Source organism: Mugil cephalus, chromosome 10 (genome assembly GCF_022458985.1).
Source record: "Mugil cephalus isolate CIBA_MC_2020 chromosome 10, CIBA_Mcephalus_1.1, whole genome shotgun sequence".
Classification (NCBI taxonomy): domain Eukaryota; kingdom Metazoa; phylum Chordata; class Actinopteri; order Mugiliformes; family Mugilidae; genus Mugil; species Mugil cephalus.
Window position 1 is genome coordinate 9,530,732 of NC_061779.1, and position 22,039 is coordinate 9,552,770.

At 38.5% G+C, this 22,039-nt stretch overlaps 1 protein-coding gene across 2 annotated transcripts; it reads left to right on the top strand.

Annotated features, from left to right (window-relative positions):
* Positions 1-194: 194 nt before the first annotated feature.
* LOC125014930 (aminopeptidase N-like) lies at positions 195-21,991 on the top strand. Of its 2 annotated transcripts, XM_047596477.1 has the most exons (20): positions 212-1,331; positions 3,805-3,944; positions 4,062-4,189; positions 4,541-4,661; positions 4,793-4,947; positions 6,118-6,231; positions 7,106-7,249; positions 7,931-7,996; positions 9,890-9,955; positions 10,281-10,426; positions 11,342-11,424; positions 12,766-12,905; positions 14,011-14,066; positions 14,724-14,871; positions 14,999-15,087; positions 16,876-16,986; positions 18,206-18,373; positions 18,461-18,601; positions 20,166-20,229; positions 21,467-21,991. In XM_047596477.1, exons 1-20 carry the CDS (start codon positions 754-756, stop codon positions 21,620-21,622), a joined length of 2,814 nt encoding a protein of 937 aa, XP_047452433.1. In that variant the 5' UTR covers positions 212-753; the 3' UTR covers positions 21,623-21,991. The 2 variants fall into 2 exon arrangements, with proteins under 2 accessions (XP_047452435.1, XP_047452433.1); XM_047596479.1 differs by lacking the exons at positions 18,461-18,601; positions 20,166-20,229; positions 21,467-21,991 and adding an exon at positions 17,071-17,099 and having other exon boundaries at positions 195-1,331; positions 18,206-18,341.
* Positions 21,992-22,039: the final 48 nt, after the last annotated feature.

Consider the following 22,039-nt stretch of genomic DNA (forward strand, 5'->3'; position numbering starts at 1 on the left):
CCTTCCTTCCTCCTTTCCTTTCTGAAATGTTCCCACTCTGCCTATTTATCTCAGAGTTTCCACTCCTGAGGTGAGGAGTGTCTGTGTTTGGGGTTTGAGGTTTGGGCTTTCCTCAAGAGGTTTCCCAAAATGACTCTTCATCCTCCTCCTCCTCCTCCTTTTTCTTTTTTTATTCATTTATCCAGCCTTCTCAGTAGCCCTCCCTTCTTATGCTTCCACATTGTTGGGAGTGTGTCAGTCTCAGTAGGTCTCTGTCTTAGGTGTGGATCTTTGTGACTACCTGTGGACAACGGACGCTGCAAAAACCTCCAAGACTGGATTATCATTCTCCTCCCGACGGATTTTCTTGTTCCCAGGCGATTGCATGTGATTGTGATGTTCACAGATGGGAAACGTGAGGAAGTGTGATGAGTTGCAGAGCACAGTGTGTTAGATTTAGTGTTCCTTGGGGTTTACCTAACCCCTGAGTTAGTGGCAAGGCTGCAGTAACCACCTCCAGATGTTTACAGGCTCGTTCCGACCGATTATTTACAATGAACATCGCCCCATTCACACTGCAACTCTCACACTTTGCTCCTCCAGCAGCGCCCCAGGTTAATGCTTAATCCGACGCAGACCTGTGATCACTAGGGCCGAGCCCAGTTTATGGGGAGGAGGTTAAGTGGATGCGTGCGGACCGGCGACAGCAGTCACAGGTCCAGGGATTCAAGCAGAGAGAAGCTTCTTCAAGAGTGACCAAAGGAGATTGCCACGATGCCACCGAAGTCCATCACGTCCAAGGTGTTTGCCGTCGCCTTCATCGTCCTGACCATCTTGGTCATCTCCGCCGTTATCGCCATGATAGTTGTCTACAGTTATCAAATCAAATCACTGGCGCCAACGGAACCTCCACCTATTACTACCACCACCCCGGCCCCGCCGCCAAGAAATCGGCTGCCGAAGAACGTGGTGCCCGAGCGCTACGAGATCGTCCTCCAGCCTCAGTTCTACACAGAGATCCCCGTGGAGGTGAACGGCACCGGTCCTAATCAGACGATGCTCTTCAATGGAACCTCGACTGTCTACTTTCACTGCCTTGAAGAAACTAAAACCATCTACCTCAACAGCGTGGACCTGAAGATTGAGAAGTCGCTGGTGATGCACAAAGGCAGAGAAATTAAATCCTCGTATATATTACCCAATGAATCCAACATCTTCCTGGAGGTGGAACTGACCGAGTCTTTGAAGGCGGGAGAGAATTACAGTTTGTTTTTGGCTTTCCAGGGAGATATATCCAGAAACCTTGAATCTTTGTTTATAAGCACGTATGTTGATGGTGCGAACACAGAAAGGTAAGTCAAAGACTGGGATCAGATTCTAGCTTACATTTTTATTTTCAGATGCAAGACTTTCACACTCGGTGACTTCAAGACACAAAATCAGGTTAAGATGAATATATTTTTTGTTTCAAGTAACACTGCTGTTACACCTTAGACCACCTGAAGTTTCTGAGAGAATGAAAGAACTTTGGCGGAAAGATGTAGGAGTCATCATAATACTATATTTAAAATGTGAATATTAAAAAAAAATAATAATAATAATAATTTTGAGCAAAATAAAATGTACGATTTTAAAAATGAATTATCTGGGGAAAAAATCAAAAGGTAAATATTTAAAATTTAAAAATAAAAATGCTATTAACATATAGAATTTCATCATGAATTGAAGAAAATATTTTTGAAAGACCTGAAAAGTAAAAACAAGTATGAAAAGAAAGGGGGCATTTGATTTTTTTTTTTTTTTACATCACTGAGAGAAAATATGAAATTTCCTGAATAAAGGAAAAAAATTGAAAAGGTGAATATTAAAAATTTCACTTTCATTTTGAAAAATAAACATGAAGAAACAGTTAAAGAGAAAAGTCGTCAAAACTGTATTCTTGCAATATTAAATATTAATAATCTGCGAATATTACTAGCTTTTCTGATCTGATTAGCGTCTTTACAGAAAAAATATATATTGTTAACAAAATAATATTTGTGCTTGTCAATCAACCAAAATATATAAAATACTGTGTTAATTAAGCACTGAAAAAAAATATATATTGTTTTAAGAATATGGAACAAATACTTTTAAACAAGCGAGAACACACTGTGACAGAGATAATCATTAGTTTATTTAGAAGATCATTGATGTCTGAATCACGGCGTTGACTCACGTGAGAAGCTGCTGGCAGCATATTAGAAATCATTTGTAAACTAAACGTAGACCTTTGACCCGATCATTTATAAAGCAATAAAAATGGTCTCATTTTAAATGGTCTCAGCCTCATATTTACGTAGAGGTTAAAAGACAAAGCAGACGAACCAAAAACTAATGAGAACACAAATCCATCCTGGATCAACAATCTGGATCACATGTTTTCAAAGGATCACATGTTTCTTTATTAATCTGAGGTTTTGTATTTTGCTGAAAGTACATTTATGTTTAAGTATTCAGAGCATTTACTTAAGAACAAATAAAGCTTCCCTTTTTACAAGTAGGAGTCCTGCTTTACAAGAACTCATATACCAGTGTAATCAGAATAGTAAAAGTACTCCGTCTACTGTAAAATGTACCTCAATCCTGTACAACCTGACAGATTTGCAAAGAAGAATTAGGTAAAGCTGTCCAGGTGTGCCACCCTGCTTGAGCCCTGTCCAGACTATTAATGCATCTACTTAATACTGGCATTACTTTGTTTTAGGATGTTTTTTTTTGTATTTCTCATTAAATGACATTACTTTGATGAAATCTGGTTTCAGTTTGACAGTGAGGAGTTTTTCAGGTGATTTAATTCATAAATTTAATAAAAGTTTCAGTTGTCCAGGCAAGCTAGCAACGGGCAAGTGGCAAAACATCGAGAAACTGCAAGTCCAATTGCCTTTTTTGGATCATCTCTGTATCTCCTTTTCTATCTGTTAATTAACTCAGGTTTATCTACAGAAATGGCACAGACTCCTACCAGACTCTAGCATCATAACTGAAAGTTTCAGTCGCCATTGTTGAAAGTGAAGCTGGAAGTAGAAACAAAAATGAACCCAACTGGCAAAAATGACACAGCCGTGGCTAGCATTTGGTGTAGATGGAGTTATAAATGGCTCACACTAGCACTGGCTACGTGCTCAAGTTACAGCGCCTTTGTCACGCAGTACTCTAAAGGAGCCTTAACACCCAAACATGTTCCTATATTAACCCCAACCCCACCACCAGCCTCTTAGAACTGAAGACTTGGATGGAATGTCTTCCAGGAACTCTACAAGTCCAGTTGAGGACCCCTCCAAGTGGTCGCCACATAAACTTGAGTTAATTAACAGGATAGAAAAGGAATAAGGGATAAGAGGGGTCAGCCGTGATGATCTTTATGGAGAGTTTGCAGTTACAATATACTCTCTCCATTGACAGTGATGGAAGATGTGATGATGATGACGATGAGGTGGTTTAGAACCTATGGCAACCTGAACATGCTCAGGAAGTAGGCGCTTGGCTTTGTCTATGATGGATTTGCAAGTCGAGAGATTGCGGTTGTTTCAAGGATTTAGCTCTGCTTCATGCCTGTGAAGGTTCTTAGTCATCCAGGTCATGATACTATATATCCAAAAAAAAAAACACAAGATGAAACAAAGGAGACTGAAGTTTCTTCAGTTCTAAAAGACTGATGGTGGAGAGTTGGAGTTTAAATATGAACATCTGTGTGTGTTGTACATCAGAAACCCAGATTTCTAGATGGACAGCACAGCTGTTTGTGTTTCTCGTGGAAATCCAAATCATACGTTGTGTTTGCAGATATCTCGTCGCCACCAATATGCAGCCTACAGAGGCGAGGAACACGTTTCCTTGTTTCGACGAGCCAGAAATGAAGGCGGTGTTTCACGTGACCATCATCCACAGAGAAGGCACGAAAGCCCTGGGAAACATGAAATCAAGTAAGAAAGGGCCAATAAGCTGAAGCTTGTGTGTGTGTTTTGTTTTTGTTTTTGTTATCAGAACCAGATTGAATAAAGTGAATTATGTCCTCGCTCATGTTGTGTCCACGCTCTCAGATTCCAATAGAAAAAACGGATGGGAACACACTGAATTTGTACCGACGCCAAGGATGTCAACGTACTTGTTTGCCTTCGCGGTCTCAGAGTTCACATCAGTCAAGTCCCCAGGGAGGGAGGAGATAATGGTTTGTCTTCTGCTCGGCTTACAAGAGGAACTAATTGTTTGACAGTAATCTCTAAATATTCTTCTACAAACCATCCTAGAGTACATTGAAAGGTCACCGGTCCTCCCATTCTCCTCTCATCTTCTTCTCCTCTTCCTCTCCCTTCTCTCTCCTTCTCCCCCTCCTCCTAATAATCCTTCTCCTCTTCTCCTTTCCATGCTCTCTTCCTTCTCCTCCATCCCTCTCTCTCTCCCCTCCTCCTCCTCATAATCCTTCTCTCCTCCTCTCATCCTCCTGCTCCTCTCCTTTGTACTTATACAGTAAGTGTAAGTATAAAGTATAAGTATAAACTGTTCTTTGCTACTTCTGCAGACATACGCTCGTCCTGAAGCAACTGCAGCAGGAGAAACTCAATACGCCGCCAACATCACCGTGAAAATCCTGGATTTTTACGAAACATACTTTGGAATTAAATACAACCTGGGAAAGCTAGGTGAGACTTCAGAATACTGTCAAAAATATTGTTTCAAGCACGTTTACATCAGCTAGTGTCACAAAAAGAAATTCTGTTTTTTTGTCTATAAGGAAACCATGCTCAATAATCCATCTTTACGATTCCTTCAGACCAAATTGCGCTGCCAGACTTATATCCTGAAGCAATGGAAAACTGGGGACTGATCACGTACCAGGAAGGAAGCCTACTCTACAAGGAAGGAGTATCCTCACTGCTCCACAAGGAAGTGGTCACTAGCCTTATTGCTCACGAACTGGCCCACCAGGTTAGAGTTCCTTGTAATAAAATGAGATACAAGATCACGTTTATGGCTTTATTGATCAAGTAGATGTCCTCAGTTCACTCTATACTTTCATTCGACTGAGAAAAACATTAACAGAGGAAGTTATCTGTGTCTTTTAGTTGTTGTGTCGTACTAGAATTTGTTTTGGTTGAAATTCAACACATCTAATATTGCCAGCAACAAACAGTACTGATGACGTGTAAGGAAATAAATCAAGACATCTCTGGGCAGTTTCAAATAAACTACATTATCCTGGCTTCTGCTTTCCAGTTGTTAGCTAGCTTGGGGGAAATTTCTCCCCCTACTTAGATGGAGTCATACTTTTTAAAATACATTTTACCTCACCACATAAATGTCATGATACAGTGGAAATGTGTGATTTTGTGGAGAAAAAAATAATAATAACCGTAGCTAAAGGCTAGCTAGTGAGGCAACCTAAGCTAGCTAAATCTAAATGACCATTTTTTTCCCTTTAACCCCCTTTTTTTTGCTTAATTTAGTTGTCGTAATAATTAAAAATGATTTTGCAGCAGCCTCTAATTGTGTTGGAAAAAGTTTAACAACAACAAAAGTATCGGTGCTCAAAGCTAACTTAAGCTAGTTTAGGAGAGTTCCTGGTTCGTTGCCGTGTTTGCTGTTAGCATGCCAGGTTGCTGCAGTAGTTTACCAGATAGCCCCATGACAAACCTCTATCTCGCTGTGGGTTTGTTTTTTACCCCATAGTCTTATTTGTGCAAATTTACCCACTAGCATACTGTAGCTCCACTACATTTATTTGATTTTAGCAAAAAGTTGCTTTGCAGAAAAAGATATTTCCATAAATATTTCATAGAAGAAATCAGATGCTAACACATCCATTCAAGATTTGCCAAAAATTTAACATAATCCTTATATTGATGGAACAAAAGAAAATCTATTCTGTGCATTAATATCCCAGCTGTGTGGCTTTAAAACTTTACTTCATTACTGCAATCCTGTAATTTCAACCAAGATGAATCAAGTTAAACAAACTAACGCTATTCTGCAATCTAACAGAAGCTCTTTCTCTTTTTGGAGCGCTGATAAAACACATTCAAACACATGTTTATCTTGTCTAGCAACTGTGTGTGTCCTCCTCATGATGTTCTCCTTTCTTTTTTTTTATTTTTACAGTGGTTTGGAAATCTGGTGACTATGAAATGGTGGAATGAAGTTTGGCTGAATGAGGGCTTTGCCACGTACATGACATACTTTGCAGTGGATGCCGCTGAGCCAAGTTTCAAAATAGTATGTTCAGATTTACCTCCTCTGAGTCGTTCTCAGTGACAATTATGCCTTAAAGAGTTACAGTCCTTTGGATGTTGTGAGACTTTGGAAATGGAAGGCCTCATAAAGATCTTCTGTCAGATTTGGGTCACACGGTCATGATTTACAGTAGCGATTTGAGGATGTTATAGCGATACCTGATTTGGCTTGCTTTTATTTCCTTCTTTTTTGGGACAGTTTACTTTCACCAATGTATTGGGGACAATTTAGAAAGTCTTCACTTGTGCAAACAGATTTAAGCTTTAATATGAAGCAGGAAGTATAACAAATCTGAGGGCTAAGACATTAGATCTTTATTTTGACCACGAAGAAAAGTTTAATCCTGGATTAGTAGGCAAGCTCTTGGGATTCACATGATAAATAGTGGTATCCTAGGAAAACAAAAAGTCATACTGAATCATAAAATGTGTGTCTGGGTGTTCAAATTTGAGTTAGGACTACATTATTTTGCTACATACACCAGGTGTGGTATCTTTCTCTCCCTTGCAGTCAAAACATCTGTATATAGACAAAAGGTAATTTTCCCCACTCAAAAAAAAAATCTTTCCCAAATCCCATGCCACTGCCTTAACCAATGGCATTTTATATATTATTCACAAATATGACTTTTTTTTCATAATTACAAGATCTGAATCTTGTAATCACAACATTTTCCTGGTGATTATGTGAGAGCAAGCCATAATTACGGTATATAAGGTCTCCAGTTTTTAATTTGCTGCAATCATGGCCGATAAAAACTAAATCCAGACAAAAATAAAGATCCTTGCAAAAACACACAGGGCAGAAATGACACGCATTCAACAGACACTCTTGTTTGTATCTGTTTTCTCCACAGAAAGATGTACTGATCATGAAGGACCTCCACAGAGCGTTTATGGAGGATGCTCTAGAGTCATCTCATCCTCTCAGTGTTCCGGTGCAAGATGTCCAGACGTCCTATGAAATCTCTGAGATGTTTGATGCTATAACCTACAACAAGGTTAGAGAGACAAAGCAGCGCTGTGCAACAAAGATGCACACACATCTTACAATTAGTATTTTACATTAGATTCTTGTATTTTCTTGTTTTTGTTGTAACTGCACATCAGTTATACAGTTGAGTAAGAAAACAAGTACATTCAATAGAAATAACTGACATTTGGTTGACAGTCTTGAACAGCACCTTAAGAAAAAATAATTTTACAATCATGTACTTAAAAGAAATTGTTTAAGGAGAAGGGTATTGCCTGCAGAAATTCATTTTAAATTAATGTCCACAACTCTCTAACATTGGCTTGCCAACATTTCTGATCATTCTCCAGGCAAGATTTCTTCAGTTGCAAGATTCTTGAGGGTTTACTTGCACTTACTGTCCATTTCAATCATTTGCTTTGGTCTAACGCTCACCCTAGACCCTCATAACCCTGCACCATCAGTGTCCAAGGTTCTAATCTTTAGCACCTAATCTGGAACCCCCTGAATCTGGACGTTTTGGATTCAAATGTGTATTAAATATAGAACTGTAGATACAAAAAACACACATTTTATATATATATATTGCACTGTTTGAAAGTGTTTGTTCAGATATGTTGAAAAAGTCATCAGTGTCCATGGGATGTACTTGTGACACGACAATTTGTTTTCTGCAAATGATAACATGTAATTTGTGTTTACTGTACAGGGGGCGATGGTGCTGAGAATGCTCACAGACTATGTGAAAGAAAGTGTTTTCCAGAAGGGGATCACAGTAAGCAACAATTATTGACCAGTGATTGTGATTCTTATAAATGCCTCTTGATGTGGACAGTCTCTGAGACTCAAGATTAAAGGAGACCTTTGACACCTCTAGCTGAGAGTCAGGATAAACGGTCCCTCTTTCTTGACATAGACCAGAAGTGCAAAAGTAGATTTTTGTGAGAAAATGCATCCCTTTGGTAATTTTGTGGTTCACCATATGATATAAACTGTTATGTTATAAACTTACAACGTGGTTGGGGAGGAAAACTCTCACAGTAAACTTGTCTAAATTTGATGCTTTAAATGGCAGTAGAAAAAAATAACTTCCATCATCTCATAAATCCCTTTTAATATTGTGTTTGCCTGGTTTGCAAACCAGAATCCTGCTGAATGCAAAACAAATGTGGGAAACTGGTATTGGACTGCGTATGTATAACACATTACACACTTCCATACAAAAGGCCCACAATCTCATTGACTTTTTGTATGGACGAAACAGTCTGACATAGCCACGGCTTATTTAATTGAAGAAAATACTCCTTCTATTTAAATTAATATGAAGCACAATGAGTCAGACTTTTTAAAAATACATTGTCCCTCATGATAATACACGATATTACATTATGATACCATGGAAATATGTGATTTTGTGGCGGAAAAAAAGCATAATAACTAGAATAATAACTAATAAGGCTAGTAATAGCCAGCTAGCAAGGCAACCTAAGCTAGCTAAATCTAAAAAAGTTACCCCTTTCCCTGTTTTTATGTTATTTAATTGTTGTATCACAAAAATTATGTACCAGCCTAATGTAATTGTAATGGGAAAAAAACAACAACAGAAAAAATAATAGTGCTTATAGCTAATTTAAACTAGTTTAGGAGAGAACCTGGCTCATCAATAGGCTACTAGTTTACCAGCTAGCCCTGTAAGAAACTTCTAGCTTTATCTTTTTGTGGGCTGTTTTTTATTTTTATTTTTTTATACCGTTGCCCTATAGACTACTATAGTTCCGTTATATATATTAGACAGTTTTAGCTGCAAGTGGCTTTACAGAAAAAGATATTGCAAATATGCACTTGTAAATATTTTGTAGAAGAAAACAGATGCCAACACATCCGTCCAAGATTTCCCAAGTTTCCATCCAAATGTTGCAGACATTTTATTGTTGGATCCAACAAAAGAAAATCTATGCTATGCGTGTGGTAGGAGTTGATTCATCAGATAGAGGGTAGTATTACTTTTCCATCTGTGTGGACTTAAAAACATTTGCTTACTTTACTCCATTGCTGCAATCCTCTCTCATCAAACCTGAGACAAATCAAGTCAAAAACATTCTATTGAGTCTGTAAACCAACACAAGCTCTTTCTCAGGTTGCCAATTACATACATTTATTTTAAAATCAACAAACTCCAGTTTCCGTCATATAACCAAATTGTGTCTGTTAACAATAATGCCATCTCTATTGGTCTGTAATACAACATTCAAACACATGGTTTCAGTTTGGGAAAATGGGAAAGAACAGGCAGTTTTTGTCCACATACAAAATCAACAAGTGTGCTATAATTTCCTTGAGGGACCCAGCTGACAGATTGCTAAAGGACAATGTGATTTTGGGTGAGAGCCAACAGAGTCTCTAAGAGTAACATATTATACCGTCATTGTTGTTCACATGTGCTTGACCTGACGATGAAAGGAAAACCGTATTTCTGCCAAACATTCTCTTTAACTTTTCCTCCTCTCGGGGTACAGCCGCTAGCAGCTGTGTTTGTACTCTTCCAGCTCATCCGGCTCTCAACAATAACGCTGAAAGCCAAAGTTTCCCATGAAAATGATTATTCTGAGTGTGTGATGAAACTGTGTTCACTACAACCCATTGCTGTGTGTTTGGGTGTGTTGTACAGGCGTACCTCAAAGCATTCAAATACGAAAACACGGACCAGAACGACCTCTGGAAGTACATACAGGAGGTAAAATGTTGGACTTAATCAGGCTTTATTAAAACTGACTTTAAACACGTCTCATTTGTGATTGAATTTATAATATTGCCATTGTCTGAATGATTATATTTTTAGCACAGAATGGTATTTATTGTCCAGACTGTATGTATTTGGGCAGTAGCATGTTTTGTTCTGTGTTATAGTGCATTTAGTTTAATATTACAGCTACATTGACATACCAAGTTCCAGCATTCAATCATTCAGATTAAATACACCCTCAGGTTCAGTATTTTCAAATACTCATAAACTGGACTGTGCAGGGTGCTGTAATAATTGATTTGTGTAACACTGGCAGGCATATGATGAAAATGATGTCATTACCATTGAGGAGTTTATGCACCCATGGACCAGTCAAACTGGTTATCCTGTCGTCACCATCAACACTACCAACGGAGTTACCACCCAGAAGCGATTCCTGTTCAATGACACTGCTGAATCACGGTATGTGCTTCACAAGAAATCTTTCAATCTTTCAGTGTTTGTCTAAACTACTGATGTACGTCAAATGGGTATAAATCACATTAAAGCTTACCGGACAACAGACAGCAGTTAAATGTGTAGTTGGCCAGTACTGGGGCATGCTGTCTTTATTTTTTATATTAACCTCCTGAGACCCAGGCGTTTGTTTGGAATGCATCTTTAGGTATTTTGGATTAGTAGGACCTAAAAAGTATATAAAAAATAAGCCTTATCTTTGTACTGGAAGTAGTTTTTGAAATAAAGTATGTGGACACAGGGATTATTTCACTGTATATTAAAATTTAAGTCACCGATGTGAACTAAAGAACTCTTCATTTTAATGCAAAAGCAGAACTGTAAACGATGTTGACAATGTCCTCAAACGAGTACTTTGTTAAATTTTCATGCCATATCAAGAAAAGTTAATAAGCATAAATAAACAAGTGTATTGACCCTCCTGAGTTACCTGAACATAGCAGACAGAAGTTTCTCCTTACGAGGACAATACGTCTAAATGAAGCAGAATAAGCTGCAACAAACCTAAAACATAATGTCCCCATATGAGGACGCTGGGTCTCAGGAGGTCATAAAGCTATCACCCATCCCTGCAGATAGGGTTAATGAGGACCCTTTTTGACAGGCCTGCAGTCCACTGTATCATTGGCCTGGCAGAAGGCCTTGAAGCAATGTTTTATAACCTAATCTGGTTACGCTTTGGCCAAAGGCAGCTCAAAACAGTTCTAAACTCAAAAAAACACGACTGTGCTGTTAAAGGGATTACGTTTCATGCTCAGTTTTTTCTGCTCATTCCTTCTTGCCTCACTTCATTTCCTGGACCGTGAGCATTCTTGGCCATATAACAACACTGTACTTATTAGAATCTGCTCTTTGTCTCAGTGATCTTTGGTGGCCCATCCGGATCAATTACATGACAAATTCATCAGATTCTGCTTCTCTCTGGCTGAACGCAAAAGGACAAGGTAACTAACAGAGACTTAGATTAAACAAAACAAAACAAAAACAACACAATGAAACATAAAACTCACTGAAGACAATAAATTATGACAAAGGAACATGTCAACTACAGAAATGTGTTACCTCCCGAGGGCTTAACCAGGGCATGAGGGGAGGAAAGCAAAAGAAAATAGTTCCCGGGAAAAGGAAAACGACACAGATACTGGTTACTATGTGTAAAATAATAATTCTTTATTCAAAACAAAACAGACCAGACCCACTAACCATAAATAAACTAAAGGCACCACCACTCTAATAAGGAAATAAGCCATGGGAATCTCTGACAGGACAAACAAACTAAAATAGCCACCACACCTGGGGGGAAAACCCAAGAATGATTAATTCTTGGTGCACTAGTCCCTCTGTCTGCAGGCCGCACCTCTACCCCACTCTTTAACTGCAATCAGCTGATCACCTGAGTGGAACAGGCAATTAGGTTTGTAATAGTGTTACTGTGAAGAAACAACAACAGGCTAATCTACTTCCTAGAGAAACAAAATGACTGTACATGATATATGTAAATCAGGCATGACATTAAGAAACATTTAGAAATATGTTTCCCTGCACACTTCTTTAGCAATCCAACAAAATAAAAAAAAAGAAGAAATAGAAATAAAATATAAAAAGATGAATATAATACAACATTTAAAACAATGTGCAAATGCGCAAACAGTTATGACTCATCAGAGAATGGACATTGGCCTTCTGAGGGTGTCCTGTGGTGTCTAGTGACACAGTGTTGATAGTGTTTGCCTTTGGGTCCTATGGGTTGAGGGGAGGGCCTTCGGTAGATCATCCCACAGATACTTGATCAGATTGGGATCTTGTGAATTTGGAGGCCAGGTAAACACCTTGTACCGTTTTTCATGTTTTTTTATTTGTTCCTGAAACGTTTTTGTGTGTGTCTGGCTGTGTCAGGCTGCATCCTGTTGGGGATGGGTGCTGCCATTAAGGAGTGCTACGGGGTGGGGGGGTCCCTCGTCTGGTCTAGGTGGGTGGTACATGTGGTATCCATGGGTCCAGGCCCAAACGTTTCCCAGCAGAACACTATATTGTCACAATATGGTCAATGTTATTTACTTCTCCTGTGGTCATAATGTTATGGCTGAAAGCTATTTTTTGCTTTCGGTTTCGGTGTTTTAACCCAACGACAGCCATCCTTACTCCTTGGGACTTTTAGTTTTGTTATCTTTAACAGATACACATCATTCCCTTAGCTTTTCTCTACCCCTTGCTCTTGATTTGTGATTTGAGTTGACCAGAACCTGCTTTCAACATTTTTTATCATCATATTTTTTTTGTCTTAGAACCAGAAGCAAAAACGGATTTCATTTCAAAGGATGGAGACTGGATCCTGGCAAACGTCAACTGTACCGGATACTACAGGGTCAATTACGACGCAGAGAACTGGGCACGACTCCTGACTCAGCTGGAGACAAACCTCGAGGTGAGTACTGTTCCAGATAATGACTTGGCAAATCACACAGCTGAAAAACAAACTGGCAAAACAACCCTGGCATCCTCATTTGACTGAGTAAGATTTTTAAGACAAGAAATTGTCCTGTGAAGGACTTCTTCCAATCCAGCTGTAGATGTTGGGATACTGTGATACCACTGGGTTAATGATCAAACCTGGTCAGTTAAATGTATGCACACGAGAGTGGCCAGACTATAATAAACAGAAATAACTTGTCCCTGAAACGTGTCTCAGATTTATTATCATGGTTTGGATTGAAGCTTTTATGAGATACAATAAAACCAACCAAAATATGCTTCCTTAATCATACGGTGAAAACTGGAATACTATTGCAGCAGAGGAATAAAACGCGACTTTGGCAAAAATAAAATAAGAAGAGACCAGACCACTTAGAACTGGACATGGACCACAATACTGAAAAATAAAGAGACCGGAGATCTGCTGAATCCAAAGAAAAATGCAGTTTTAAACTTCATCATCATCATCACCATCATCATCATCATCAAGAGTTTCTCAAGAACAAATGTGTATATTAAACTCTGCCTAGTGCTATTTATAAATATACATTATTATTATCATTTTGCATTCAGCATTAAGCTATCCATTATCCCTTTATTAAAACATTTAAAACATATAAAAACCCTAACCCCCCACAGTGCCTCCATGGACCCGTTGTTTAGAAAACCTAAGGCCTAGTCACTAGATTGGAGTCATTATCTTCGCTTGTTTTGCCAATGGAGAACCAGTGGAACAAAGGAACGATTCAAGAGCAGTTCAATGAATTTTATGAGTAAAATACTTATATATTTCATTAACAGTTCATTTCATATTTGGGATTAAATAGCAGTTTGACACTGAAACATACAACTTAACTTTAAAGACACAATTAGTAGATGTTGATGGAGTAGATTTCTGACTGAGTACTTATGTATTTTGAATAATTCTTAGGTTCAATTCCCTATTTGAATAGTTCCCATGGTGCCACGTTTTCTTTTTACCCCATATTATTTCTTTTATTGAAGAATTGTAGAAATATCAACATTCCGTTTTTTGGTTTCTTCCTGTTTTTCCCCAGAGGATCCCAGTGATGAACAGAGGCCAGCTCGTTGACGATGCTTTTAGCTTGGCAAGGTAAGGACTTTGGTCTACACCTTCACTTTAAAAGAAAGACATCTGACTCACTTCATTTTATACACCAGACACGGGTAGTGGCAAGTCTTTAGTTCTTCGCCTTCTTCAATTTTCGGCGGCTCTGACGCTAGCTAACTGCCATTAAAACAGCACTTGTTAAAAGAAACTAAAACTAAAAGTGTTACTCTCACACTCACTCAACACTTACTGACGTTGGCATTCGCATCTTGTAGTTTCTGGATCTCGCCATTACAAGACCAAACATCCATATATTTTCTCTTCCACAGGGTGTGTGCATTACAATAGGACTGTTGGCTCCATGCTGCTTTCTGTTTTGCAAATTGAGAGCGTTTAAACAGAATCACTGTCGTATTATGTGGAACATTTCTACAGATTGTGCAGCTCTGTGTAAATAAACATGACAAAATGCCATGTTTGAAGGGATGTAAACCTCAGACTGACTGGAGTAACAATACAGCTGTGGTTTAAATTATTTGGTGTACATAAGGCCCCACTGCATCTGCACCACGGTGGTCCTACCTCACTGCTGTCACAAGTAGTTAAAGTGAAAAAAAAAAGAAAACACAGCTTTACTCACTGAGGTCTTAGGAAAGTATGAAAGTCTTATCTGATTTTGTTTTGTTTTTTTCCTCCCAGGGCCAAACTGGTCAGTGTGACTCTGGCTCTGAATGCAACCCGCTTCCTGAGAAAAGAGACATCGTTCCTTCCCTGGGAGTCAGCAGTCAAGAACCTCGAGTACTTCGTCCTCATGTTTGACCGCTCTGAGGTGTATGGACCCATTCAGGCATGTATTGATTACACTGCTTACGGGCTAAACGTGACCCTGCTGCTCGTGTTAATGCTCATCCTTCATTAGAAAACAAAGAGTTGTGCATTTTACTCTCTGATGTGAATCTGTCTCTTCGCTGCAGGTCTACCTCCAGGAGCAGGTAAGGGGACTGTATAACTACTTCAAGAATTTGACGGACGTGTCAGAAGTCCCAGAGGATCACTCTTTACAGTAAGGAAAGATGAATTTTGCCAATTTTCCCTCAGCTCCAAGACCGTCATGTTTCTTATTCTTGGTTAACACTCAACAGATTTACACATGTTTGTAGTTAATCTTTCACAACATCAGAGTCCAGCATAGACGTCCCAATGCGGAGCAGATGTGCAAGTTGGCATAAGTTAGCTTCATCAGTTGTACACATGCTGGTAACAGATGTGTGAGGTGGAACTGTTACAATGTGTGTGTGTGTGTGTGTTCGGTCATGTGGGAGCCAGGCATTGTATTGGAGGGGTTGATGCAATGGCGTGAAGATTCGTCGGCAATTTTCCAGCATTACAACAAAACTCTCAAGACGTTGTAGTTCTTCACTAAAGACAAATTCACTGTAGTGATTTGGGATGAGTTTCAGTCTAATTACTTCAGCACATTTAAATACTTTGGCGTGATTCAGTAAGACCACAACAAAGCTCGTTTGAATGATTTAAGTGGCACTAATTAATTGTGATCTATTACTGAAAATCAATGCTAATGTTTTGTTTTATTTTATTCATAGCTTTTTTGCATGCTCATTTTCACTTTTTTGGCATCTGATGCTATTCAACCACTATTAAAACAGAAGAAGAAGAAGAAGATGATTTAACACTACAGTAGTTTTGGCTGAAGCTCAATACCATTCTGATTCATTTTAAAAATCCTTGGATCAGAGAAAGGAAAGATATATACTGGAATAATGCATTCATTTAAACTGTTTATGATTAAAAAGGATCTCAACCACCAAATCACATGAAAATAAATCACAGTGAGAGACAGCTAATGCTATCTGCTAAGCTAGCAACCTTTAGCAAGAGTTACAACCCCCTTTTTTTTTTCTTCTACAAAATGTCAATAACCAGGGGGAAAATGAACATAACATAACTTTAGTTTTAGCCAAGGTTATCTGTAGCAATCTCAACGTTTATTTCATACAGTGATCTAGCTAAGGGCCGACAGGTACTACAGCTGTTTGGTTTGTCTTACTACTTGTTTAGAGAAACACAAAAAGACATTTAATATTTTCGGACATACCACAAAACCAAGTGAATGAATCTGGTGGGGTCTGATAATTGTTTTAGAATTAAGGAATGCTGTCAAGTTGCCTCTGCACATTATTCAACATTTAACTTTGGAAACATATGACTACGTATTTGCACTCACTGACCCCTTTATTAGGTACACCCCGCTAGTAAAAGGTTGGACCCCCTTTTGCCTTTAGAACTGCCTTAATTCTTCGTGGCTACTTTTAACAAGGTGTTGGAAACATTCCTCAGAGGTTTTGGTCCATATTGACATGACAGCATCACACAGTTGCTGCAGATTTGTCAGCTGACTTGGCATATCAACAAGGCATTTTCGTCGACACAACTGCCGCTTATTGGATATTTTCTCTCATTCGGACCATTCTCTGTAAACCCTAGAGATAGTTGTGTGTGAAAATCCCGGTAGATCAGCAGTTTCTGAAATACTCAGAGCAGCACGTCTGTCAGTAACAACCACACAATGTTCAAAGTTACTTAAATCCCCTTTCTTCTCCATTCTGATGCTCGGTTTGAACTTCAGCAAGTTGTCTTGATCACCTCTACATGCCGAAATGCACTGAATTGCAGCCATGTGATTGGCTAATTAGCAATTTGTGTTAACAAGCGATTGAACAGGTGTACCTAATAAAGTGGCAAACGAGTGTATACTCCCATGTAAAAGGTCCTCCATTTTTTCCACACCTGTACACTTCTCTACGCAAACTGATTTCTTCTCTATCCCAAGGTACAATCAGCTCATTGCCATAGAGGTAGCATGTTCTAACGGACTCGCAGAATGCGAAGAGATGGCTGCAAAGCAGTACGCTGACTGGATGAACAACAGCACTATCAACAAGTATGGACACTAACTTAAAAGTTTCACTTCTGCTCCATCTTAGAATTAAGGCCTGAGTGTAATAGTTTCCTTTATATTCTGTAGCTTTACTGTCCAGCAGTGATTTAGTGAAGGTGAGTGTAATCTAATCACGTTTGTCAGTAGTTGGTGGTTGTGTCTGTATCGTGCTTGTGTTTAAAGCTGCACATTAAAACACACGACAAAAAAGTAATTTGATTTTTTAATTTTTTAATCAGCGATGTAAGAAGTTTCCAGGTGCAGCGTTAAAAGCAGAGAAGCACGGCCTCTTCAGTCGACGCATGTCATCATCACTTTAGTGCATGTGCTCTACTGTACTGTAAAGTCACGCATGAGAGTGCGTTTTGGCATTTGCCGACATTTGTATGTGGATGTGTATGTAGAGTGTGCGTAGCCAGACAAACTTTTGTTCAGTTGGGAGTCTCTACTGTTGGGAACTGATTGTGTTCTGGCAAAGATCTGTCGGACCAATCAGATCGTTTGGGGGCGGGGCTTTATGTGGCGATGCAGGGAAGGGTGACAGTAGTTGTAAACATTATCTGAGCCCCGTGGAGTTGAGTTTGTTAACAACAAAATGGCTCTGAGTGGTTGGAAGACTATCCAATTGCATGCAGAAGTCCAGTTGGCTGAGCCTCGAAAATGATCTGAGTGGATGATTCTTGGATCAGAGAAAAATATATACCAAAATAATATGTTAATTTAGACCAAACACATTCAAGTATGTGATTTTGAAGTCAGAATATGAGGTAGCTAACACTATCTGGTAAGCTAGCAGCTTTCAGCAAGACACCCAACTGTTTTTTCTTCTACTTTTCTTCTATGCAACCAGGGACAAAACAAATGCAACATAGGTTTAATTTTAGCAGAAATTATCTGCAGCTATCTTAGCATTAATTTCATACAGTGACCAGCTGAGGGCTGAGGAGTTCAAACGGCACTTTGGTTTTCGTGTTAACTACTAGTTTAAAAAGCACTTTCTGTGGCTTAAAAAAAAAAAAAAAAAGTTTGTTGGGGATCCTATTTTAATATCCTGCAAGTGTAATCAATTTAAATGATGGTAGTGGTGGAAGCATAATCAGATGTTCACCATGTTTTGTAAATATGCTGATAGGCAGGAATAGGTCAAATCAACAGTCCAACATAAACCAAGAAAAATGTGAAAATAAGACGGTTCTGAAGTTTGTGTTTGTGTGTGATTCAGCATCCACCCCAACCTGCGGTCTGTAATCTACTGCCAAGCTGTGGCAGCTGGTGGGAAGAAGGAGTGGGAGTTCGCCTGGTACATGTTTAAGAATACCAATAGCACCTTGGAAAAAAACCAGCTCCGGAGAGCTCTGGCGTGCACCAAGAAGACCTGGCTGCTCAACAGGTGAAATGTCGAGTCGCACACGAACCACCATGTACATGGACACACCTGTGATGAGGTGAATCCTGAACTCTTGTCCTTTTCTTACAGATACCTGCAGTACACTTTGGATCCTGAGAAGATACGTCTCATGGATGTTGAGGTCACGATTAACTACATAGCCAGGAACCCGGCGGGGCAGCTGCTGGCATGGAACTTCATAAGAGCACATTGGGACTACGTCAGTCAGGGGTAGGATGCTCTGTGGACTAAATGCTTTTCAGATTGCATCTCATTTTTCCCTTTACACAAGATTGTGTCTTCCTGTCGACCAATATATACATGAAAGGGAAGCCCTGATGCTAGTACTTTTGGTTTGAGGCTTAGATGGGGCATCAGGTCACCCATTTTATTCCAACAGATTTACAAGAAAATCCCAAGTATTTGAGGTTTACCCCAGAACAGATGCTTGTCAGGGTGGGGAAGTCAGATGTCTGAGAACTGAGAAATTCTACAAAAGCTCTTCAAAGCTCCAGAGTTTCTGCTAGCAGAGTTTTTCAGCTAGCAAAAAGCCACTATTGACTAGCACAAGCTTGTTTCTGCACACACCCTTTCTGCCATGTGTTTACTGCAATCTGATTAAAGCTATTTGCAGAACTATGAGTGGCCAAACATCCTTTAGGAGTTGGTTACTCCTGGTTTACTTCAGCGAAAGCACGACACGCTTGTCATTATGAGAACGTTTCTAGAGAAGTGAGTTTTCCCAGCCTACGGCAATTTTTACATTTCCATTTTTAGTTCTGATGCAAATACAACCTTTCATCGACCTCATCTTCAGTATGTTTACCTAGTTAAATGTGGTGTTAATCCAAAAAAAAAACATGTTTGAGAATGGACTATTTGGAAGGATAATAGGACAACACTAGGTAGAGCAGGTTGTCCATGAACCAGAGGGTTTGAGATTCAGTCACATGGTGAAATTCCTTGAACAAGACACCAGTGGTGTGTCTTTCAATCTCAGACGTTTAACCTAGCTCAGGGTCACTCAGGGTCAGGGTCCTACTATAACTTATTCAGCAAAATCATATACGATGTAAAATATTGGCGTTACAAGGACATAGTCCATGAGGCAACTACAACAAAGTGTATTTTGTGTATTAATTAATTTCCCTTTTAATTTAAATTCTAGGTTAGTTTAGGGAGAACTAAGCAGCTCCGATGCGTAATTTGTTAAATAACAGATTTTCAGTTTCCTGCTCTTTAAACGCAGGTCATCAGGCAGTGTAGTACTTACACGTAACATTCGTGTCATAATGTCAAAATTTGAATAATAAAAAACCAGCGGCCATAATAAAATAATAAAAAGTCTTCATAAACAGCATAGGGGAAAAACATTGTTTCCACTTCCGACATGAATGAATGACAAATGAATCAGTCATGTTTTCATTTAGTGAATAACCCAGCTGAGCCTCAACAGTTGCATAATAAGAACCAGTAGGCCATAAAAATCTTTATCCATCACACCAAGTGCAAAGGTTCCATGTGTAATCTTGTCATCAGCTGTCCCTCATAAAAGCCTCATCTCTTTGGACCGTTACCAGGAAGCTACCTTGATTTTATTTATTTTTTATTTCGTGAGCACACAGTAGTAACACCTGAAGTGTATCTAAGTTATCTGCAGGGATATAAAATAAAATCCATATCTAAATTCTGGATTAATAATTTACTATAGTTTTGCTGAGAATGAAATGGTTGTATTTACAGTGTATTTTGAGTGTTGAATTCTGTTAATTATGACTCCTTGCTATCTTTCCAGGGAGAGGGCATATCTGATTGACAGCGTGACCAGCAGGTTCTCCACACAGTTTGAACTGGAAGAGGTAAATTTTGTTTCCATTCATTAGGCACCAGTAAAGGATTCACACAGGATAAGTAATTATATAAACCCTGATAACCCTCTCTGTGGCCTCAGGCGGTGTTTTTGATTTTCCTTGGATCTATAACTCAGAATAACTTTATGGTCTAATCCTTTCTGTCACGTCAAGTTTGATTTTTTTAACCATATTTCAACTATAACTTTTAGAAATTTAAACCAGTTTGCCATAATTTTTTTTTTTTTTTACTTTGACCAACAGTAAAACGGTTCAGTAATTTATCCAGCATTTCCTCACCACACATTACAAACTACATTTTTCAGATTTTCCTACATTTGTGGCCTTAATACTAAAATGAAATGCTATTTTCCAAATTTTTAGAATTTTAAGTTAATTGTATTAACTTACTATAGATGTTTTACCTTTTCCAGCATTCATTAAGTACGTTTTTAAGCCATAATTTAAGACATTACATTTAACTTTTAGTAATTTAAACCAGTTTGAACCGCAACCATAGTTAAACCGTATCAACATTTCTTTTATTCATTACTTTTACAGATTTTCCAACTTATGTGACTTTGTGCTACGCTTCAGCTATTGTGTATTTCTTTTTAGTTTTCAATTTTTATTTTATTTTATTATTTCAGACAATTCCCTAAACTGTCAGCTTTTCCAACATTTATTACTTTATTTTTGAGCTGTATTTCTTACACGTTATCTTATATAGGTCATTGTTTTAGACGTTTAATTTGATGCTGATTTAATTAGACGTTTATTTCACACTTCCAGCTTTCCTAACTGTTAAATATATAAATCACCTTATAAATAAAAAATTTATATATTATTTTATTCAGTATCCATTACCGATTATTCTGTAGAGAACAGCATGGGCGTTTTCTTCTGCTGTTACTCATTATGTTATTATCTATTTATTTATATTACACCTTTTAGACATCCTTGAGTTACTATGATAATTATTTCTTTATTTTACTTACATGTGTGGTCTGTTTTTGCTAGTAATTCCAGATGTTTGTGCATTCCTTTTAATTTTCCCAACATTTATTTTCACACTACATTTAGCTAAACATTTCCCTGTCTGTCGTCTCTGTAAGGTTGCGGCAGCAGGACCTTAAAGTACACTCTGGTTCAATGAGTCGTGGCTGCGTGCAGAAAACGCAACGCAAGATAGAGACGTCGTGTCGCAGTGTCTCTCTCTGACGGTGTCATATGTTTGTGTTCACAGCTGGAGCGTTTCGCGGCCAACACTGAATCCAGGGCGGTGTCTCAGGCCATAGAGCAAACGCGGATAAACATCGAGTGGGTCCAGGAGAACAGAGACATCATCTTTCAGTGGTTTGAGAGAGAAGCTGATGCAGCTGTTGCTGCTGCTGCAGCGTAGTCGCTTCAGATCCTCACAGATCATTTCTAGTCAATCTAGAATAAATACGACATGAGATTGAGTGCCACACGCAATGTATAGTGTCCGTGAACACTCCTGGATTGTTTGTTTGATTATATTCTACATAGTCAGAATAAGATTTTTACTTCACTGGTTCTTATTTAGCATCTGTTTTGTTGTTTTTGTTTTTAATATCATGCCAGTCTGTGACAAATAGAAGTTACCAGTGTCTCCATGTTGTCAGTTTACCTCTCAACAGTTTGCACAACCTTTTATTACTATACGTCGTAATCAAGGAAACAAATTCTAATTATATTCTTGTTGTGTTGCTGAAAAATGTTATTTTAAATAATAAAACATTGTGTTAAAGAATGAGTCTTTTTTTTTTTTAATTTATGGACACTAGTATTTCTCTAA

Bases quoted from the DNA above. Each gene is read 5' to 3' on its own strand.
- LOC125014930 (XM_047596477.1), top strand. From the start codon at position 754: ATGCCACCGAAGTCCATCACGTCCAAGGTGTTTGCCGTCGCCTTCATC. The intron at 10,427-11,341 runs GTATGTGCTTCA...TCTTTGTCTCAG, and splicing joins AATGACACTGCTGAATCACG to TGATCTTTGGTGGCCCATCC. The intron at 18,602-20,165 runs GTAGGATGCTCT...CTATCTTTCCAG, and splicing joins TGGGACTACGTCAGTCAGGG to GGAGAGGGCATATCTGATTG.